The 19,556-nt window shown below is 35.0% G+C and overlaps 1 protein-coding gene and 1 long non-coding RNA gene across 2 annotated transcripts in view; both read right to left on the bottom strand.

Moving 5' to 3' along the window:
* LOC116106623 (phospholipase SGR2-like) overlaps positions 1-18,551 on the bottom strand; it is a 30,294-nt gene extending 11,743 nt beyond the window's left edge. The window contains exons 1-7 of the mRNA XM_031392982.1: positions 18,368-18,551; positions 16,759-16,859; positions 16,264-16,317; positions 15,764-15,919; positions 15,324-15,395; positions 15,068-15,220; positions 14,724-14,774 (exon numbers count right to left, since the gene is read on the bottom strand). Of these exons, the coding sequence (XP_031248842.1) occupies positions 14,724-14,774; positions 15,068-15,220; positions 15,324-15,395; positions 15,764-15,919; positions 16,264-16,317; positions 16,759-16,859; positions 18,368-18,551 (771 nt within the window). The remainder of the gene's footprint in view (positions 1-14,723; positions 14,775-15,067; positions 15,221-15,323; positions 15,396-15,763; positions 15,920-16,263; positions 16,318-16,758; positions 16,860-18,367) is intronic.
* On the bottom strand, positions 8,970-10,402 carry LOC116106521. The gene is made up of 5 exons (XR_004124328.1): positions 10,008-10,402; positions 9,548-9,934; positions 9,373-9,421; positions 9,131-9,250; positions 8,970-9,049 (listed from the first exon to the last, which is right to left on the bottom strand). It is a non-coding gene; the product is annotated as an uncharacterized LOC116106521 (long non-coding RNA).
* Positions 18,552-19,556: the final 1,005 nt, after the last annotated feature.

Here is a 19,556-nt window from a genome sequence, read left to right as displayed (position 1 = left end):
TTCGTCTCTGCACTTGATCTAGCTACTACATCTTGCTTCTTACTCTTCCAAGATATTAGATTACCTCCAATCATGAAACAGTACCAAAAGTAAATCGTCTATCTGATGGAGACCCTACCCAATCAGCATTAGAATACCCAACAATTTGAGAATGACCCCTATTTCATATAGCAAGCCTTGTCTTGGAGCTCCTTTAATATACTTGAGAATGCGAACTGCTGGTCCCAATGACCACTACATGGGGCCTGGAGAAATTGGCTAACCACACTAACTGCAAAGGAATATGGTCTGGTGATTGTGAGATAATTCAGCTTACCAACCAATTTTCAATACCTTCCAGGGTCTTCTATGGCTCCTCCTATCCAGGAACAAGTTTGACATTGGGATCCATAGGAGAATCTACAGGCTTACAGTCTAACAAACCTGTTCTCTCAAGAATGTCCAAGGATACTTCCTTTGTGATATAGCAATACCAGCCTTAGACTGTGCTACCTCAATCCCCAGAAAATCTTTAGCTTCCCCAAGTCCTTGGTTTGAAAGTGGCAAATAGTGCTGTTCAGTTGAGAAATCCCATCTTGGTCATTACCTGTTATGACATGTCATCAACATAGACAACCAAGTATAAATTTACCATGATCATTACGGCGGAAAAATACTGAATGATCAGCTGTACTTCGCGACATCCCAAATTGTTGAATCACAGAACTGAACCGTCCAAACCATGCTCTAGGTGACTCTTGAGACCATTAAAGACCGTAGAATAAACTTGGGATTAGTAGGAGGACAAGGACGACGAGATATAACTTAGAGAGGAGGACGATCCATCGACGAGGAAGGAGGGATGGGATAGGTAAGGTGGCAGGGATAAGATTGCTATTGACGGTGTTTTCAAAAAGTATGGAGATGTCTCAAAGAAAGTTACATCTGCAGAAACAAAATATTTGTTGGTGGTTGGGTCATAGCACGGTAACCTTTCTGGAGATGAGAATATCCTGAGAAGATACACTTAACAGATTTAGGCTATAATTTGTCTTTGCCTGGAGTGTGATCATGAACAAAGCAAATGAACAAACACCCGTAAATGTATTGGGTATGGGTCTTTACTAGGAAACGAATAGAGTGAGGACTCTTAGTTGCAAGACAGAAGAAGGCATACGGTTAATCATGTAACAAGCGGTGAGAACTGCATCCCCCCAAAATCGAAGAGGACATGATGATGTATAAGTAAGGTACAGGCTGTTTCAATAAGATGACGATTTTTGCGTTTGGCAACCCCATTCTGCTGAGGAGTATAGGCACAGAGGTATGGTGAATATACCCTGAGAAAAACATATACTTTGTAAAGGGAGAAGATGATATTCCTTAGCATTATCACTACGCAAAATCTTAATAGAAACACCAAATTGATTACGAATCTCAGCACAAAAATTCTGAAAGATAGAATAACCCAGAACGAGTTTTCATTAAAAATACCTAAGTATTACGAGAATAGTCATCTATAAAAGTAACAAAATAATAAAAACCCAAAGTTAACTAACACGACTAGGACCCCAAAGTCTGTGTGAACAATGTCAAACATTGAGATGGCCCTATATTGACTCGCTTGGGAAAGGAAGCTCTAGTTTGTTTTCCAAGTTGACATGACTCACAATTAAAAGAAGATAATGTAGACAGACTAGATAATATTTCTGAAATTTGGTAAGACTTGGATGACCAAGGCGACTATGAAGAATGTGGTAGACGCAGCAGAGGTGAAGGCAACTGGCGGATTTGGATCGAAAAGGTGGTACAGTCCATGTGATTGATGTCTTGTTCCAATCGTCTGACTTGTGTTTAATCCTGCACCACAACAGAGTCAGCAAAAAGGTGACAGAACAGTTAAGATATTGGTTAACTTACTAATAGAAATCAGATTATATGGACAGTCAAGGGCGAATAAGATTGAGTTTAAAGATGGAAGGAAGTGGTCGAGCTTCTCCTACCCTTTGACCATAGTTGTGAACCATTAGCAAGAGTAATTTTTGATAAAGTGGGAGAAGAGGTAATTTCAGATAAAAGATTTTATTACCAGAAATGTAGTCAGATGCTCTGGAATCCAAAATCCATGGGCCAGTGGAGGAGGTCCTGCAGATGGCAAATGAATTACCAGTTTGGGAGCACCAGATGAGGATGACTGCTGCTTGACAACTTGATATTGAAGATACTCATTATAATCAGCCAGACAAGTAATGGAGTTGGATTGTTGATCTTTAGCATCGGGTAAGGGAAAGAGTCCATCTCCAGTTGCTTGAGCCATATGAGCGGTGGATTGATTAGAAGATGAGTGGTGGCCTCCCATGCAAAGCCCAACAAGTGTCTCGGTTGTGGCCATTCTTGTCACAATAGGTGCAATGTGGTCTAGATCCCTTTCCTTTTCCCTTTTGAGAACCACTCTGTCTTGCTAATTTCCTGCCTGAATAGCTAATACAGATGTCTCAACCTCATTAGTACCGCCTAGGTTTAAAGAAAGACGCAGTAATCGAGCAAATACATCTTCCAAAGATGGTATGGTAGGCTAGCTAAAATTTGATCTTGAATAGAACCAAGGTAGATCGTAGTCGATTAAGGCTAGGACCATAAAGAATTTGTCACGTTTCTCTCTTGTTCAATGGTACTATACGATACTGGCATAAGGAATCAATTGATCTTTTAAAGTCTTTATCTGCCCTAAATAGCTCTCCATATCTTGATTATTTGTTGAAGGTGGACATATCAGAAAACACTCTATATTCTTGCACATCATTCGTATACAAAGTTTTTGCTTTGGTCCAGACCTTACAACAAGTTTTACGATTGAAACAAATTAGACATTTAGGGTCTAAAGAATGCCAAAGGAGACTACATAACTGAGCATCAACTTTAACCAACTAGCCCTCTCAGTAGTAGAAATATCAGGATGTTTTGCTTAAGTGATCATATAACCCTGCCCCATAAACCATAACTCTACTGAAGCAGCCCATGACACATAATTACTACTACCCTGAAGCTTGACTGTAGTAATTGTTGGAGAACTAGAAATAGAAGAGAAGAATGGTTTGATATCACCTGATTTTGATGCTTCTGCCATTGTAATCAAGAGAAGTGAGAGATAAATCCAAAACGGTAGAAACACCCTCTGTTAGAGTTGAATCACCAAAAGAAGGAAGAACGGAGGAAACCGATGCCTGAGAAGAACCAAAAGATGCCGACGAACCAAGAGAATCGAGAAATAAACTCCCCAAAAGCCAAGAGGAGCACCTCTTTAAGATATGTTTTAGGGTTTTTTGAAATAGATGGATTTAGAAGAAGAAGAAGGCCAAGAACCAACCTGGCTATGATACCATGAAACAACAGTATTGTGAAATATGTTGCTTGATCATTCCCAAGCAAGATGGGAATTTATACAATGTACAAGTTACATGAATTAGGAAAGAATGATCCTAAATAATCAAGGATATACACACCATATTAGTCTACCATATTTACACAAATCAATTTAGGAAATACTATCTCTATTTTCCTAATAATTAACAGTCAATCTAGGAAATTATATCTCTATTTTCCTAATATCTTAACACCCTTAAAATCGGTTGATGAGTCACCAGTAGAAGGTTGATTGTTCATAGCATGGGAAGATTCTTCAATGGTATCTTGTTGTTCCTTGTACATCCAATCCATTGGAAACGGGGATGATAGATTCTCTTGATGGCAAAGGATGTCATACGACAGGACACTTCCGAAGGAATGACCATATATAGAAACCTAAACAAATGTAATATAAGCTAAATTGTCATTAATCATTACAGCCTAACAAAGAGATATCAGCCGCATACCTTTCCGTCATAGCCAAAAATTCGTTTACGAAATTTCAGATAAATCGATTTAATTGGTTTGAAAACTGGAGGAGCAGAAGTGCATCTTCATCAGTTCAAACTTCAAATAAATTTCAAATTTCAACCTTAACAGACTAAAAGTGACGTTTATGTCAAGACATCAGCTACTTTTTTTTAAGACCACAAGGAATTATAACTATATCATTGCCAAAAGAAAATGTGACGTTTTAGCTCAAGACACTCAGCTACATTTTTCTTAAGACTACAAAGAATTATAGCATAGCATTTGCCAAAAGAAAATGTCATGTCTTGCTATGCTCAAGATATCTCCAACAGACATGTTTTAGTTTAGTCTGCATAGGATGAAGAAGCAATTTTAAAACTTTTTTTGATAGGAAAAATTGACGTATACTGCTTTGGAAAAACTTAGGTAGTGGATCAGGTATCCACTACTACAAAACAACCATCTAATATGGTCTAAAGCTTTAAAAAAGACACATGAACCTGAGAAAAATGTCATTTTAAACAAGAACCTGGATTGAAAGAAGCTTATAGTTGAATAATGAAACAACTTAGTCATTGGGAAATAGAAATGAAAGAAGAGAAGGTGAGAAATTGAAAACAAAATAACTAGTACCGAGTTGATAATATCCTGACAGTAGATGGGGCTCATGTAGTATAACACATCATGAAATGTTGCAATGAGCATGACACGCAAACCCTGTACACCATCTAAAGGAATTTTTCAACTGCAGTTTTGCACTGAGCTTCAAACCTTTTCTCCACTGAAACACAAATACAGTGGCATAAGGAACACACTTCAATGAACCAACAACAACATATAAGAAAACAAGAGAAGAAGATTTTGCTATGGAAACAAATATAAAGTGATAGAGAAACACACTTAGCATACAAAATGACAACAATACAGACATGACTCTTTTAAATGATTCCAAACCGATGGCAGTAGACTAAAAATTTTGACACCTGTCCAAAGTAAAAATCTTTCTTGATGGAAAATGATTACAAATTTCACATGACAAAAAGTAAGTGTTACAGACGTATATAACTCTTAGATTATAGGGATCACATTAAATCCTGGATTAAGGGATCACTTGCATTCTAAAGAGATTGATCACCTACCTAGTTTAGAACACTACAAGTGTATATAAATAGTATCCTTTTAAGCTATGTATGAGAAGTGTGTGTGAATATTCATCCTTAGTACGTTTATTTACATGGTATTTGAGCCTTAAAAGGTTATTAGGGTTTGGGTTTCAAAATTGGGAAATTAGGGTTTGGGTTTCAAAATTGGGAACACCTTAGGTTGAAATTTGTTTAACACCGCCACCTAAGGAGATTCAGAAGCCGACGGCAAAACCCGAGTTCGGCCATCAGTATCCCCACACGTGAGCTCATGCCACCTGAAACTCTGGTGAACAGTACCACGCATCGGCGCGTAAGAGTGCGTCCACGCTAACGCTCCTCCGATTATCTTGTAGCTTCGCCGGTACTGTACAAACATTTTCGTGCTAGATTGGGTAATCTCTTACTAGTTCACTGATGTTCTTTGTTAGATATTTCTGAGGATTTAGTTGTGATCTTTTGGACTGTTTTTGTTGGTTATTGGATTTTTGTTGTGCTGTGGCCTCTGGTTGGTGGTGGCTGTTGATTGATTTGATGGTTCACTAAAATTTGGTTAGTTTGCTTTGTTTTAACCGTTGTGGGTGTGCATTGGGATTATCATCGTTTAAGACATGTCTGATACAAAGCCGGTGATGGAAATGATACGACGATGTCGAAAATTACAGAACACAAGCTCATGGATAACTAATTATCATGATTGGCGTAAAACTATTATACTGTATTTGTGGAGTATTGATAAAGATGTCATATGACTGTAGATCCACTGAGGATGATTCGAAAAAGACATGGCTCCAGGATGATGCTCGGTTGATTCTAAAATACAGAACTCTATTGACGGCGGATACTTGGCCTAAATCATTGTGAGTTTATTAAAAACTGATTGATTATTTGGAGTTTCTGTATTCTGGAAAAGGGAATGTTTCTTATATTATGAAGTGTGTAAGGCATTCTACTGTGCAGAGAAACAAGATAAGTCTTTTACAACTTATTTTATGGAGTTTAAGAAGACTTATGAAGTGTGAACATGTTGTTACCCTTCAGTGCTGATGTCAAAGTCAACAAAAACAACGGGAGCAAATGGCAGTCATGAGTTTTCTTGCAGGTCTTCCTTCTGAATTTGAGACTGTAAGTCTCAGGTTCTAGCTAGTCTAGAGATCCTCTCGTTGCAGGATGTCTTTAGTAGGGTACTTCGAACAAAAGGTACCCACCGGTAAGTTTAGTGGTGCTCCCGTCAGTCAAAAGAATGACTGATATGGACGATCACAATTGGAAATAGCAACAGAGGAGGAGGATCAAATAGTAATATGGGAGGAATTGTGTGAATATTGCCATAAGCCAGGACACATAAAGCGTGATTGTAGAAAGCTTCAAAACAGAAATAAAAGAAATCCCTCTGCCCATGTTGCATCCACTAATGATACTTCGGATCAGTCAGTTCTTATCTTGCAGATGAATTTGCCAAGTTTTCATTGTACCAGGAATCATTAAAAGCTTCACCTACTCCTGTCACGGCTATGGTTGACCAAGTAAGCTAAATACATGTCTCATTTCCTCATCCTCCAAATTCGTCATTGACATGGTTGTAACAGATCACATGTCAGGTACCCAGTCTCTTGCTACTTATCAATCAAAAACCATTTCGAATGTGACTTTGGTAGATGGGTCACCATCCTACGTTCTGGGTTGGCACAGTTACCCCTACTCCATAGCTTCCCTTGTCAAATGTGTTACATTTACCAGATTTTTCTTTCAATTTGATTTCTGTTAGCCAACTTACTCGTGCTCTAACTGTTGTGTTTTATTCTTTCCCGATTATGCTTGTTTCGGATCTTACGACGAAGTAGATTATTGGTAAAGGACATGAATCGGAGGTTATATATTCCGACAGACCAAAATCTACACCTATCGCTTGTTCTGGCGTTGCATCCCCGTTTCAAGCACATTGTCGTTTGGGCCATCCATCTCTTCCTTCACTGAAGAGATGTGTCTCAGGTTAATAAAGTGTACATTAGAGTGAGTCATGTCAGTTTGCTAAACATATCAGGTCAGTTCTAGTCTAGAGTCAATAAAGAGTAATTCTCCCTTTGATTAGTTCACTCTGATGTTTGGGGTCCCTTCCAGTTCTGTCTAAAACTGGTTTTAGATATTTTGTTACATTTGTGGACGATTACTCTCGTATGACTTGGTTATTCTTAATGAAAAATCGTTCTGATTTGTTTTTCTATTCTGTGCTTTTGTATTGAGATTAAAACTCAATCAATGTTTCTGTTAAATTCTTCTAACTAATCATAATTTATCCTGAATTTCCCACTCAAATTGATGTACAATCAAGTCCAATAACGAAAACGTGAAAACCTTTGAACTTCAATAAAGATCTAATGAGATTCTAAAGATGAAAGCATTTCTCAAAACCGTGAGAAACAAAAATAATACTTCATTATCCACAGCCACAACCAAATGATATAAATATTTACAAATATACAAAATACTTCTCTGAATGTCATGTCCCAACAGTGAGAATATTCACTCATCAAAATTTCAATCATACAAGTGTATTGAGGATTACCTATTCCAATACGGATATTTCTGAGGGCAAGGAAGACACCAAGAGGTGATCCAACAGCAAAGAATGTGTCAACCTGATATGTAAGAATTAATGTCAAATCAGTAACAAGATTCACCATCTTAAATTTATAGCTCATAAGAAGTTCCATTTCTGACCTTGAATTCGAGCTTTGTGTACTTAATATAAGGGGTATGACTCTTTGTTTCATCATCTAGCATAGGTTCAAGCTTCTCAGAAATGCGTTGCTTTGGCTCAATAGCAAGTAACTCATTCTTATCTGTTTATGCAGCCAATAAAACAGAGATATTAACACACAAGAGCTCCTTCCATAATACAGAACCAAAAATAGAATGTGAAGATCAAAGATTAACCCAATGCAAGCCTACACATACCTCTACCCCGATTGTACGATTCCAGCTCTGCTATTTTGGCTTTCAGGGAATCAATCTGAAACACAGAAAATTTTATTAAAAAGTAGTGTTTATTATTATGAACCAAAAATTTCACAAAAAGTATCTGGCAAGGAAAGGTCAATTTTATATCCTTGGCTCATTAAACAAGATGTGACCACACTTATGAATAAAAGACAAATGCATTAGTGTTGAAAAAAAGCCAAGAAGAAAACAGTACAAATTTGCACCTCTTTCTTCAGAAGATCAATTGTGTTGTTGTCCTTATCACATGTATCTTTGGATTCTTCCTCAGCCGCTCTCTCCAGTATACCATCCAGGACACCACCATTCACATGGTTAGCTTCATTGAAGCCAGCCTTGTCTGATGACATTGTGTCACTAGAACTTTGAACCAATTGATCAATATCTTCTTTAGCTGTTTGCTCAGAGCCCATAGCTGTTGCAGTATCTGACACCACAGTACCCACAAGAGAGGAAAATTCTTCAGCAGGTGCTTCCTTGCACTCTAGATGAGTTGATTGTATACTCATCTTGTCCTTGTCAATAGACCCCACCTTATCCTCAGTTTCATTTGTCTCAGAGGAGCTTTTACCCTTCAAATCAATTGAAGAGTCACCATTAGAAGGTTGATTGTTCATAGCATGGGAAGATTCTTCAATGGTATCTTGTTGTTCCTTGTACATCCAATCCATTGGAAACGGGGATGATAGATTCTCTTGATGGCAGAGGATGTCATACGAGAGGACANAATCGATGTAAAATCAAGTCCAATAACAAAAAACGTGAAAACCTTTAAACTTCAATAAAGATCTAATGAGATTCTAAAGATGAAAGCATTTCTCAAAACCATGAGGAACAAAAGTATACTTCATTATCCACACCCACGGCCAAATGATATAAATATTTACAAATATACAGAATACTTCTCTGAATGTCATGTCGCAACAGTGAGAATATTCAGTCATCAAAATTTCAATCATACAAGTGCATTGAGGATTACCTATTCCAATACGGATATTTCGGAGGGCAAGGAAGACACCAAGAGGTGATCCAACAGCAAAGAATGTGTTAACCTGATATGTAAGAATTAATGTCAAATCAGTAACAAGATTCACCATCTTAAATTTATAGCTCGTAAGAAGTTCCGTTCTGACCTTGAATTCGAGCTTTGTGTACTTAATATAAGGGGTATAACTCTTTGGGTCATCATCTAGCATAGGTTCAAGCTTCTCAGAAATGGGTTGCTTTGGCTCAGTGGCAAGTAACGCATTTTTCTGTTTATGCAGCCAATAAAACCCAGAGATATTAACACACAAGAGCCCCTTCCATAACATAGAACCAAAAATAGAAGTGAAGATCAAAGATTAACCCAATGCAAGCCTACACGTAACTCAACCTTGATTGTACGATTCCAGCTCTGCTATTTTGGCTTTCAGGGAACCAATCTGAAACACATAAAATTTCATTAAAAAGTGGTGTCTATTATTATGAACCAAAGATTTCACAAAAAGTATCTGGCATGAAAAGGTCAATTTTATATCCTTGGCTCGTTAAACAGGATGTGACCATACTTATGACCATATCTTCTTTAGCTGTTTGCTCAGAGTCTATAGCTGTTGCAGTATCTGACACAACAGTACCCACAAGAGAAGAAAAATCTTCAGCAGGTGCTTCCTCGTGCTCTAGATGAGTTGATTGTACACTCATCAAATCTTGTCCTCATCAGCAGACCCCACCTTATCCTCATATTCATTTGTCTTAGTGGAGCTTTTACCCTTCAGATCAGCTGAAGAGTCACCATTAGAAGGTTGATTGTTCATGGCATGGGAAGATTCTTCAATGGTATCTTGTTGTTCCTTGTACCTCCAATCCATTGCAAATAGGGATGATAGATTCTCTTGATGGGAGAGGATGTCATACGAGAGGACACTTCCCAAGGAATGACCATATATAGAAACCTAAACAAATGTTAATATAAGCTAAATTGTCACTTAATCATTACAGCCTAACAAATAGATACTAGCTGCATACCTTTCCGTCATAACCAGGATTTTGTTTAAGAAATTTCAGATATAACCAATTTAATTGGTTTGAAACCTGGAGGAGCAGAAGTGCATCTTCATCAGTTCAAAATTCAAACAAATTTCAAATTTCAACCTTAACAGACTGAAATGTGACTGTTTTATGCTCAAGACATCAGCTACATTTTTCTTTTTTTAAGACTATAAAGAATTATAGCATAATATTTGCCAAAAGAAAATGTGACAGTCTATGCTCAAGATATCTCCAACAGACCAATGCTCCAGTTTAGTGTGCATAGGATGTGAAGCAATTTTAGAACTTTTTTTTGATAGGAAACTTAGACGTATACTGCTTTGGCAAAACTTAGATAGTGGATCAGGTATCCCCTACTACAAAACAACCCATCTAATTATGGTCCAAAGCTTTAGAAAGACTATCATGAACCTGTGCAGAAAAATGTCATTTTAAACAAGGAACCTGGATTGAAAGAAGCTTNCAAAATGACACAAAATTTCACATGAATAAAACAAAATAAAACCAAAACTAACCATTAAAAAGCAAAGGAACTCAATGCATAACCCAAATCAAAACCAAAACAACTAATTCCACTAACCCAACAAATCTCAAACTCAACAGAAAGACAAAAACGTTCACATGGTCAAAACCAAACCAAAGCAAAACTAACCATTGGGAAGCAAAGGGACTTTACAAAAGTACCACCGCACATCACCGCCATCAGAGGGACTCCTAGTCTGAGCCAAATACTTCTGCCTTCCTTTCGAATTCTCAATCACATCCTCCAATCTTGCAATGTTGGAGGGCGTATTCTTCAACAAATCAGGAGACGTTTCCTCCTCCGAATCCCCCATTTTTCTTCACCAAAATTCTCTCTTTTTTTCCTCAGTTATGGGTTTCTCTGAAACCAACGAATACAGACGCAAAACAAGCACAAACCCACCTAGGCAATGATTGAAATTTGATGATTGAAGGGTAGATGGAATGTTGAATGTCAGGTGGAAAGCATAATTTGATGGAAAGAACATTTTCTTTCATGCCTTAGAAAAATGGCGGTTGCGTGCTTTATTTTATTTTTACTTGTAGCCTTTTTTCAAAAAATGGTTAAATTTAATATGAACCCCGATATATGAAATAACTTTCTTTATTAACGTTTTTAAAATAATAAAAATGACTTGCCGTATATGAATTTTTTAAAATTTATATTATTAAAAATTAAAAAATATTATTAAATTAATTTTTTATCGTCTAATTTAACACCTTAAATTTAGTAGTAAAATAATTTCGGTTATTTCTAAAATTTAAAAAAAAAATATTTTACCATAAAATTTATTAATTCTTTAAAAAAATATATTCTTGTGTTAAATATTTTTTGCTTTGGCTTTTTGTTCTGTTGCTGGGAGTCTTGACACCTTAAAGTTTATCAAATTCCTTCAAGTCCTATAATTTTTAAAATTTTACAAATACATCCCAGAATTAATCAACCGTATAAGAACAAAATTGTCATTATATGTAACTAAACTTTAATAGAATGAGAGCATTTACACCCATTAAAGTCCTCAACATACTTGTTTTAAAATGGTAATTCAACTTCGAGCATCATACTAAAAGAATATGTGCGTTGAAGTGTTCGACAACTTTTAATAAACTCAATAAACTCAAGGATAGATCCAGAAATTAATTTTAGAGAAGGCAAGTTCGAATTAATATAATATAAAATAAAGGAAAAGTAAATGAGTAAGCTCAAATCTAAAAAATGTGAATATAAATACAAGGTGGTCAAACTAAAAAACCAAACCAAATTAATGAAAAAAAAAAATTGAGTGGGATCACTAACCCCCACTCATCACTACTTAGGTTTGTTTATGAACTCACTTGACAGACATATTATCAACTGTGGCTAACACTTTATTGAGTGTGTTAAGCGTCTTATTAAAAAAATGAAGGTAACCTTAAGAAATATTATGTTTGTTCGAATTTGGTTAAATAAAAAATAGTTGCTCGACCTACATGAAATTATTTAGAGGACTTATTTTTCAAGAAAAAAAAAACCCTTAAAATATGGTTATTCTTCAACCTCCCTCAACTGAAATACAAAGTACTTTATTTGATATAAACTCGAGAGAAAAATGTTACTTAAGATTTTACGTTACTTAAGAGAAATTTGATTCATTATTTGTTAATTAATATGCGTAATAATAATATTCAATTCCGGGGTATTGTTGTTAGGTTTTTCAAATGTCTATAGTAAGTTTTGGGGTTGTAATTTTACCTTTTGTAGTTTTTTGTATTGTTTTTAGTTCTAATTATTATAGTCGTTAATTCCTAGCTGGCATTGTTTTGGATCGGATTCCTGGCTTTATAAGCGGGTTTGGGCTTTCGGGTGCAAATCAGGGAAAGTTGTCTTCAATATTTAGTAATAATTTGTTAAATTAATACTTTTTTTTCAGATTCAAAATAGTCTTATGAATTCCCTATAGTAGTTTTCTTTCTTTCTTTTTTTTTTTAATCCATGAAATATCACAATTATTAATTTATTATTTGTTATACAAGATTAATTTACTTGCCCTTGAGGGAGGGTTAAGTTTTAAACATCACAAGGAAATTTCATAAAATCTTGCATCAGAACAAACATCAACTAGAAGGAACTTATTTGTTAATCAAAAGAGGTTGATGTCTGAAGCCAATCCAAAATCCTAATAAAAATGAGGAAAGCATAATCATTTAACAAACCTGCAAGAAAGATGCCTCTATCGCAGAGATCTCTCATACCAAAACGAAAGATTCATTCTTTCCCACTATCTCAGTTCGAGGAGTGAAGCAGCTGGCTCTGTTGAGTCACAAAAGGAGCAATATTTCATCAAAACTCACACGTATCTTTGATTTGACACAGATATTAATGACTAAATCTATTAAAAGAAACAACCACTAGAATTTGTGTTGCTGCCTATTAATCAATATTTGCTCACAATGGAACCCCATCTGGAGGCACTATGACTTAGTCTTCAACATTCTATAGTACTACATTTATCAAATAAATATTCCACATACAACTAACTTGTAATAGCTAATAAGGTAACATGCTTACTAAGCCAACAAAGCTCAAATCCAGATAAAAACTTAAATGATATGGGTAAAACAAAGCAAGTAACCTGCAACAGAACTCAATGCATACTTGTGGCTACTTCTAAATCAAAACAACTAATCACAGTAACATGCTAGCTAACCTAACAAGCTCAAACTCCATAGACAGCCACAAAACTTTCATATGTAAAACCAAATCAAACCAAAGCAATGGACCACTGGAAAGCAAGTGAACTTAATGCAGACATACCCACATCTAAATCACGATGACCAACAAAAGTAAAGTTCTTGCTTAGCTAACAAGCTCACGTCCACAAAAGACCATAAATTATCATACAAGCAATACCAAACCAAAGGAACTCAATGATCCCCATATCTAAATTAAAACACTAATCAAACTAACAGCTTATCACCCAAAAAGTTCAAAGCCTTTAGAAAGATAAAGTTTCATATGGATCAATGAAACCAAATGAAACAAAGCAAAACAGATAATTTGGAAGCAAAGAACTCCATGCATATCCACATCTAAACCAAAACAACTAATCACAGTAATACTAATAACTTTAATAACCCAACAGAGCTCAAACTCTATAGAAAGACCTAATTTTTCACATGGCTAAAACAAAAGCAAACCATGGCAAAACTAATCATTAGAAAGCAAAGAAAATGCACACCCACATCAAAACCGAAACAACTAATCACAGTACGGCTCACAAACTCAACAAAGTTCAAACTCGACAAATAAAAAAATAAAATAAAATAAAGCTCATAAGTTTTCATTGGGTAAACAAAAACAAAGCAAGGAACTCAATGTAGACCCACCAAAATCAAAGCAACTTATCACACTACCATCTCGCTAACCACCACACTCAAACTCAACAAATGACACAAAATTTCACATGAATAAAACAAATCAAACCAAAACTACCATTAAAACAAAGGAATTCAATGCATAACTCAAATAAAAAACAAAACAACTAATCACACTAACATCTCCCTAACCTGCCAAAGCTCAACTCAAAAATTCATAAGAACCACTGTAAATTGCCAAGCTTCCTGGTAACCCTATTCTTTCCATAAACATGATCATAGCAAATACATGGCAGTAGATGCTAGCATCTAAGGGCACCGAATGCATCACTTAATCCATAAAAAACTGAGAAAAATAGGTTTCATTATAGGCCCACAAATATTCCAACACCAGCGAGTGTTTTACTGATGCAATATTATTTATGTCTATCGCTTATAGTTTGCTTGATGTTCATATATTCTACACTTAGATACAATGACCAGCATGTTATAATACTAAGACAGATAGGTGAATCATATATTCGTGTGAGTTTATATCCTAGAGAATGTCCCCAGTCAGGATTAAATAAATTATTTGCCTACTCACTCAATCACCAATGCCTTGACTTTCTTACAAATATAACAAATTTAGCCCCCCAAAAAAACCTCATGTTTTTTATTCATAAGAAACCCTGAATTTGTAAAGATATTATTCAAATTAATAATCAAGAAAAAATAGCCAAAATGCATTTCAGGGAAACTTAATAATGGCATGCATAATTTTAATGGTGAAAAAAAGACAAATAAGAACAAGAAGCGGAATGCCAGATTCCATACCTGAGAACAATAATCATCCATTTCCTCTTCTTTCTGCTGACGCAATTCCTCCTGAATGTAGTTGGAATACACATAAATAACATTACTTAAATTCTTTAAAGAAAAATAATTACCACCAATCAAAAGTATTTTCAAACAGAAGCAGACCAATTTGATGAAAGACAGAAAGTTCCAACTGAATTTATTTAATCAAGCATAAATTACTTATAATATATTCCAAGAAAAGAAATGCTATTAAATTCCCTAACCAGGATCTAATTACATATTCCTGAAGCATAAGGCACAAATGAAGATGATAGAAGTTTTTATGCTAGTAAAATTTTTAAAAGGGAAAGATTAGAGACCTGGCTTGGTTTTTTTGACTGGGATTTCGAATAACCACGCCTTAACTTAATTCCATTTCCACTGAAACTAATGACACCAGAAAAACCAGAAGCATCAACATTGAGCCAAGACTCCCAGGTATCATCCTCGCCAGTAAAAAGTGCATGAAGTCCCTACATGCACAACTTCAAGATACATCAATCTTTTCACGTACATATGCAGCAGACATTCATAAGCAGGTATTGGAAATTCCCATCCACAAGGCAATATACATACTGGGGTAGAGCCTTGTAAATCAACTCGAGCTGCAAAAAGTCCAGAGGGTTGAAATCTTCTCCGGTGCCAAACCTAGGGAAAGTCAAACTTCTTACTGTTCCCATACAAAAATGGTAAACCAACGCATAATGCCGAATACAGTTAATTAAAAGAAGGGAATGACAATAAAAGTACAACTTAAATGACAAAGAAACTGTAGACTGCTATTGTCAGAAAGCCATTGCATCCTAAAATTGCATAGATTAAAGAAGGTAATCAATCTACATCAGTCTTTTAAATATATACACTTTTCATAATGAGTTTCCTAACCCCAGAGGGCAGGTCATTATATATACAAATTACAGGCATACTAACATTATGAACTAGGAAATAGGTCTATATAGATTCCAACTTATCAAATAACATAATCGTTCACAGTATCAGATATTATTGCACCAAACCTTACTACGGTAAGCAATCTCTAACTGTTCAGCAACATCTTCACGAAGTGGAAGCCAATCAAGGCCCCCTTTACGAGCAAACCAATGACCTCTAAGAACACGTCGATTGTCTCCATTCCAATAAACAGGGAAACAATGTCTCTTTACCAAATCTACCTGCAACATTTTTAAGGATTTGATCTTCAGAAGTATTCTCTGAGTTGAGTAATAAAAAAAGACGGCTCTTAAATATAAATCAATAATTAAAAAAATCAAATTAAAATTTATGCTCAAAAGTTCAGAGTTTCGCAGACCAGAATATATAAATAATTAAAAAGGTCAAAACATAAGTTTTTAAAATAACTAAATGAATAAAGAACAAGAAACATGGCATCCAGATCTACATGACAAAAAAATAACAGTAATAATAATAAGAAGTTAATAAATCATGTCTTAAGCCATATTTCACTCTTACTCAACACGCACAACAATTACAGCTGAAACCTCAGAAAAAGGGTTACCTCATAAAGTCCTCCCTTTACAGGAACTCCAACCCTTTCTTCTTCTACATATAGCTAGGAGTAATTTCTGAGGAAGCAAGACTTGGTTGCTTTTCCAATTTCTTATTGGAACTAGGTTGTTCCTTTGGACCTTCACTACATTCTGCATACTCTTTCCACCAACTAGAGAGCAATTCTTCCTCTGTCTGTAAAGGTACATTCAACAGATAAGCATTTAGCGAATTGCATTAGTGAGAAAGACCTGTCTAACAGTAGCATGCAAATATTGCTCAACAAAAATTTCTTAGAACTAAAAATCATTTTATATTAAATCACTTATATTGGTTGCTTCTAACCATGACTCCTCAATATCTTAAGGAAATTTCATAAAATCTTGCATCAGAACAAAACATCAACTAGAAGGAACTTATTTGTTAATCAAAAGAGGTTGATAGTCTGAAAGCCAATCCAAAATCCTAATAAAAATTGAAGGAAAGGTATAATCATTTAACAAACCTGCAAGAAAGATGCCTCTATCGCAAGAGAATCTCTCATACCAAAACGAAAGTATTCATTCTTTCCCACTATCTCAGTTCGAGGGAGTGAAGCAGCTGGCTCTGTAGAGTCACAAAAGGAGCAATATTTCATCAAAACTCACACGTATCTTTGATTTGACACAGATATTAATGACTAAATCTATTAAAGAGAAACAAACCACTAGAATTTGTGTTGCTGCAGCTATTAATCAAATATTTGCTCACAATGGAACCCCATCTGGGAGGCACTATGACTTAGTCTTCAACATTCTGATAGTACTTACATTTATCAAATAAAATATTCCACATACAACTAACTTGTAATAGCTAATAAAGTAACATGCTTACTAAGCCAACAAAGCTCAAATCCAGATAAAAACTTAAAATGTTATATGGGTAAAAACAAAGCAAAGTAACACTGCAACAGAACTCAATGCATACTTGTGGCTACTTCTAAATCAAAACAACTAATCACAGTAACATGCTAGCTAACCTAATAAAGCTCAAACTCCATAGACAGCCACAAAACTTTCATATGGGTAAAACCAAATCAAACCAAAGCAATGAGACCACTGGAAAGCAAAGTGAACTTAATGCAGACATACCCACATCTAAATCACGATGACCAACAAAAGTAAAGTTCTTGCTTAGCTAACAAAGCTCACAGTCCACAAAAGACCATAAAATTATCATACAAGCAATACCAAACCAAAGGAACTCAATGAATTCCCATATCTAAATTAAAACAACTAATCAAACTAACAGCTTATCAACCCAAAAAAGTTCAAAGCCTTTAGAAAGATAAAGTTTCATATGGATCAAATGAAACCAAATGAAACCAAAGCAAAACAGATAATTTGGAAGCAAAGGAACTCCATGCATATCCACATCTAAACCAAAACAACTAATCACAGTAATACTAATAACTTTAATAACCCAACAGAGCTCAAACTCTATAGAAAGACCTAATTTTTCACATGGCTAAAACAAAAGCAAACCATGGCAAAACTAATCATTAGAAAGCAAAGAAAATAATGCACACCCACATCAAAACCGAAACAACTAATCACAGTCACGGCTCACAAACTCAACAAAGTTCAAACTCGACAAATAAAAAAAATAAAATAAAATAAAGCTCATAAGTTTTCATATGGGTAAAACAAAAACAAAGCAAAGGAACTCAATGTAGACCCACATCAAAATCAAAGCAACTTATCACACTAACATCTCGCTAACCTACCACAACTCAAACTCAACAAATGACACAAAATTTCACATGAATAAAACAAAATCAAACCAAAACTAACCATTAAAAAGCAAAGGAATTCATGCATAACTCAAATAAAAAACAAAACAACTAATCACACTAACATCTCCCTAACCTGCCAAAGCTCAAACTCAACAAATGACACAAAATTTCACATGAATAAAACAAAATAAAACCAAAACTAACCATTAAAAAGCAAAGGAACTCAATGCATAACCCAAATCAAAACCAAACAACTAATTCCACTAACCCAACAAATCTCAAACTCAACAGAAAGACAAAAACGTTCACATGGTCAAAACCAAACCAAAGCAAAACTAACCATTGGGAAGCAAAGGGACTTTACAAAAGAACCACCGCACATCACCGCCATCAGAGGGACTCCTAGTCTGAGCCAAATACTTCTGCCTTCCTTTCGAATTCTCATCACATCCTCCAATCTTGCAATGTTGGAGGGCGTATTCTTCACAAATCAGGAGACGTTTCTCCTCCTCCGAATCCCCCATTTTTCTTCACCAAAATTCTCTCTTTTTTCCTCAGTTATGGTTTTCTCTGAAACCAACGAATACAGACGCAAAACAAGCACAAACCCACCTAGGCAATGATTGAATTTGATGATTGAAGGGTAGATGGAATGTTGAATGTCAGTGGAAAGCATAATTTGATGGAAAGAACATTTTCTTTCATGCCTTAGAAAAATGGCGGTTGCGTGCTTTATTTTATTTTTACTTGTAGCCTTTTTTCAAAAAATGGTTAAATTTAATATAACCCCGTATATGAATAACTTTCTTTATTAACGTTTTTAAAAATAATAAAATCACTTGCCGTATATGAATTTTTAAAATTAATAATATATTAAATTAATTTTTTATCGTCTAATTTACACCTTAAATTTAGTAGTAAAATAATTTCGGTTATTCTAAAATTTAAAAAAAAAATATTTTACCATAAAATTTATAATTCTTTAAAAAAATATATTCTTGTGTTAAATTTTTTTGCTTTGGCTTTTTGTTCTGTTGCTGGAGTCTTGACACCTTAAAGTTTATCAAATTCCTTCAAGTCCTAATTTTTAAAATTTTACAAATACATCCCAGAATTAATCAACCGTATAAGAACAAAAATTGTCATTATATGTAACTAAACTTTAATAGAATGATAGCACTTCAACCCATTAAGTCCTCAACATACTTGTTTTAAAATGGTAATTCAACTTCGAGCATCATACCAAAGAATATGTGTGTTGAAGTGCTCAACAACTTTAAACAAAGTCAATAAACTCAAGGACAGATCCAGAAATTAATTTAGAGAAGGCAAGTTCTATTAATATAATATAAAATAAAGGAAAAGTAAATGAGTAAGCTCAAATCTAAAAAATGTGAATATAAATAAAAGGTGGTCAAACTAAAAACCAAACCAAATTAATGAAAAAAAAAAATTGAGTGGGATCACAACCCCCACTCATCACTACTTAGGTCTGTTTATGAACTCACTGACAGACATATCAACTGTGG

The sequence above is a fragment of the Pistacia vera genome, unplaced genomic scaffold, assembly GCF_008641045.1.
Source record: "Pistacia vera cultivar Batoury unplaced genomic scaffold, PisVer_v2 Contig52, whole genome shotgun sequence".
NCBI lineage: Eukaryota > Viridiplantae > Streptophyta > Magnoliopsida > Sapindales > Anacardiaceae > Pistacia > Pistacia vera.
This window is presented reverse-complemented; position numbering and strand designations above follow the sequence as displayed.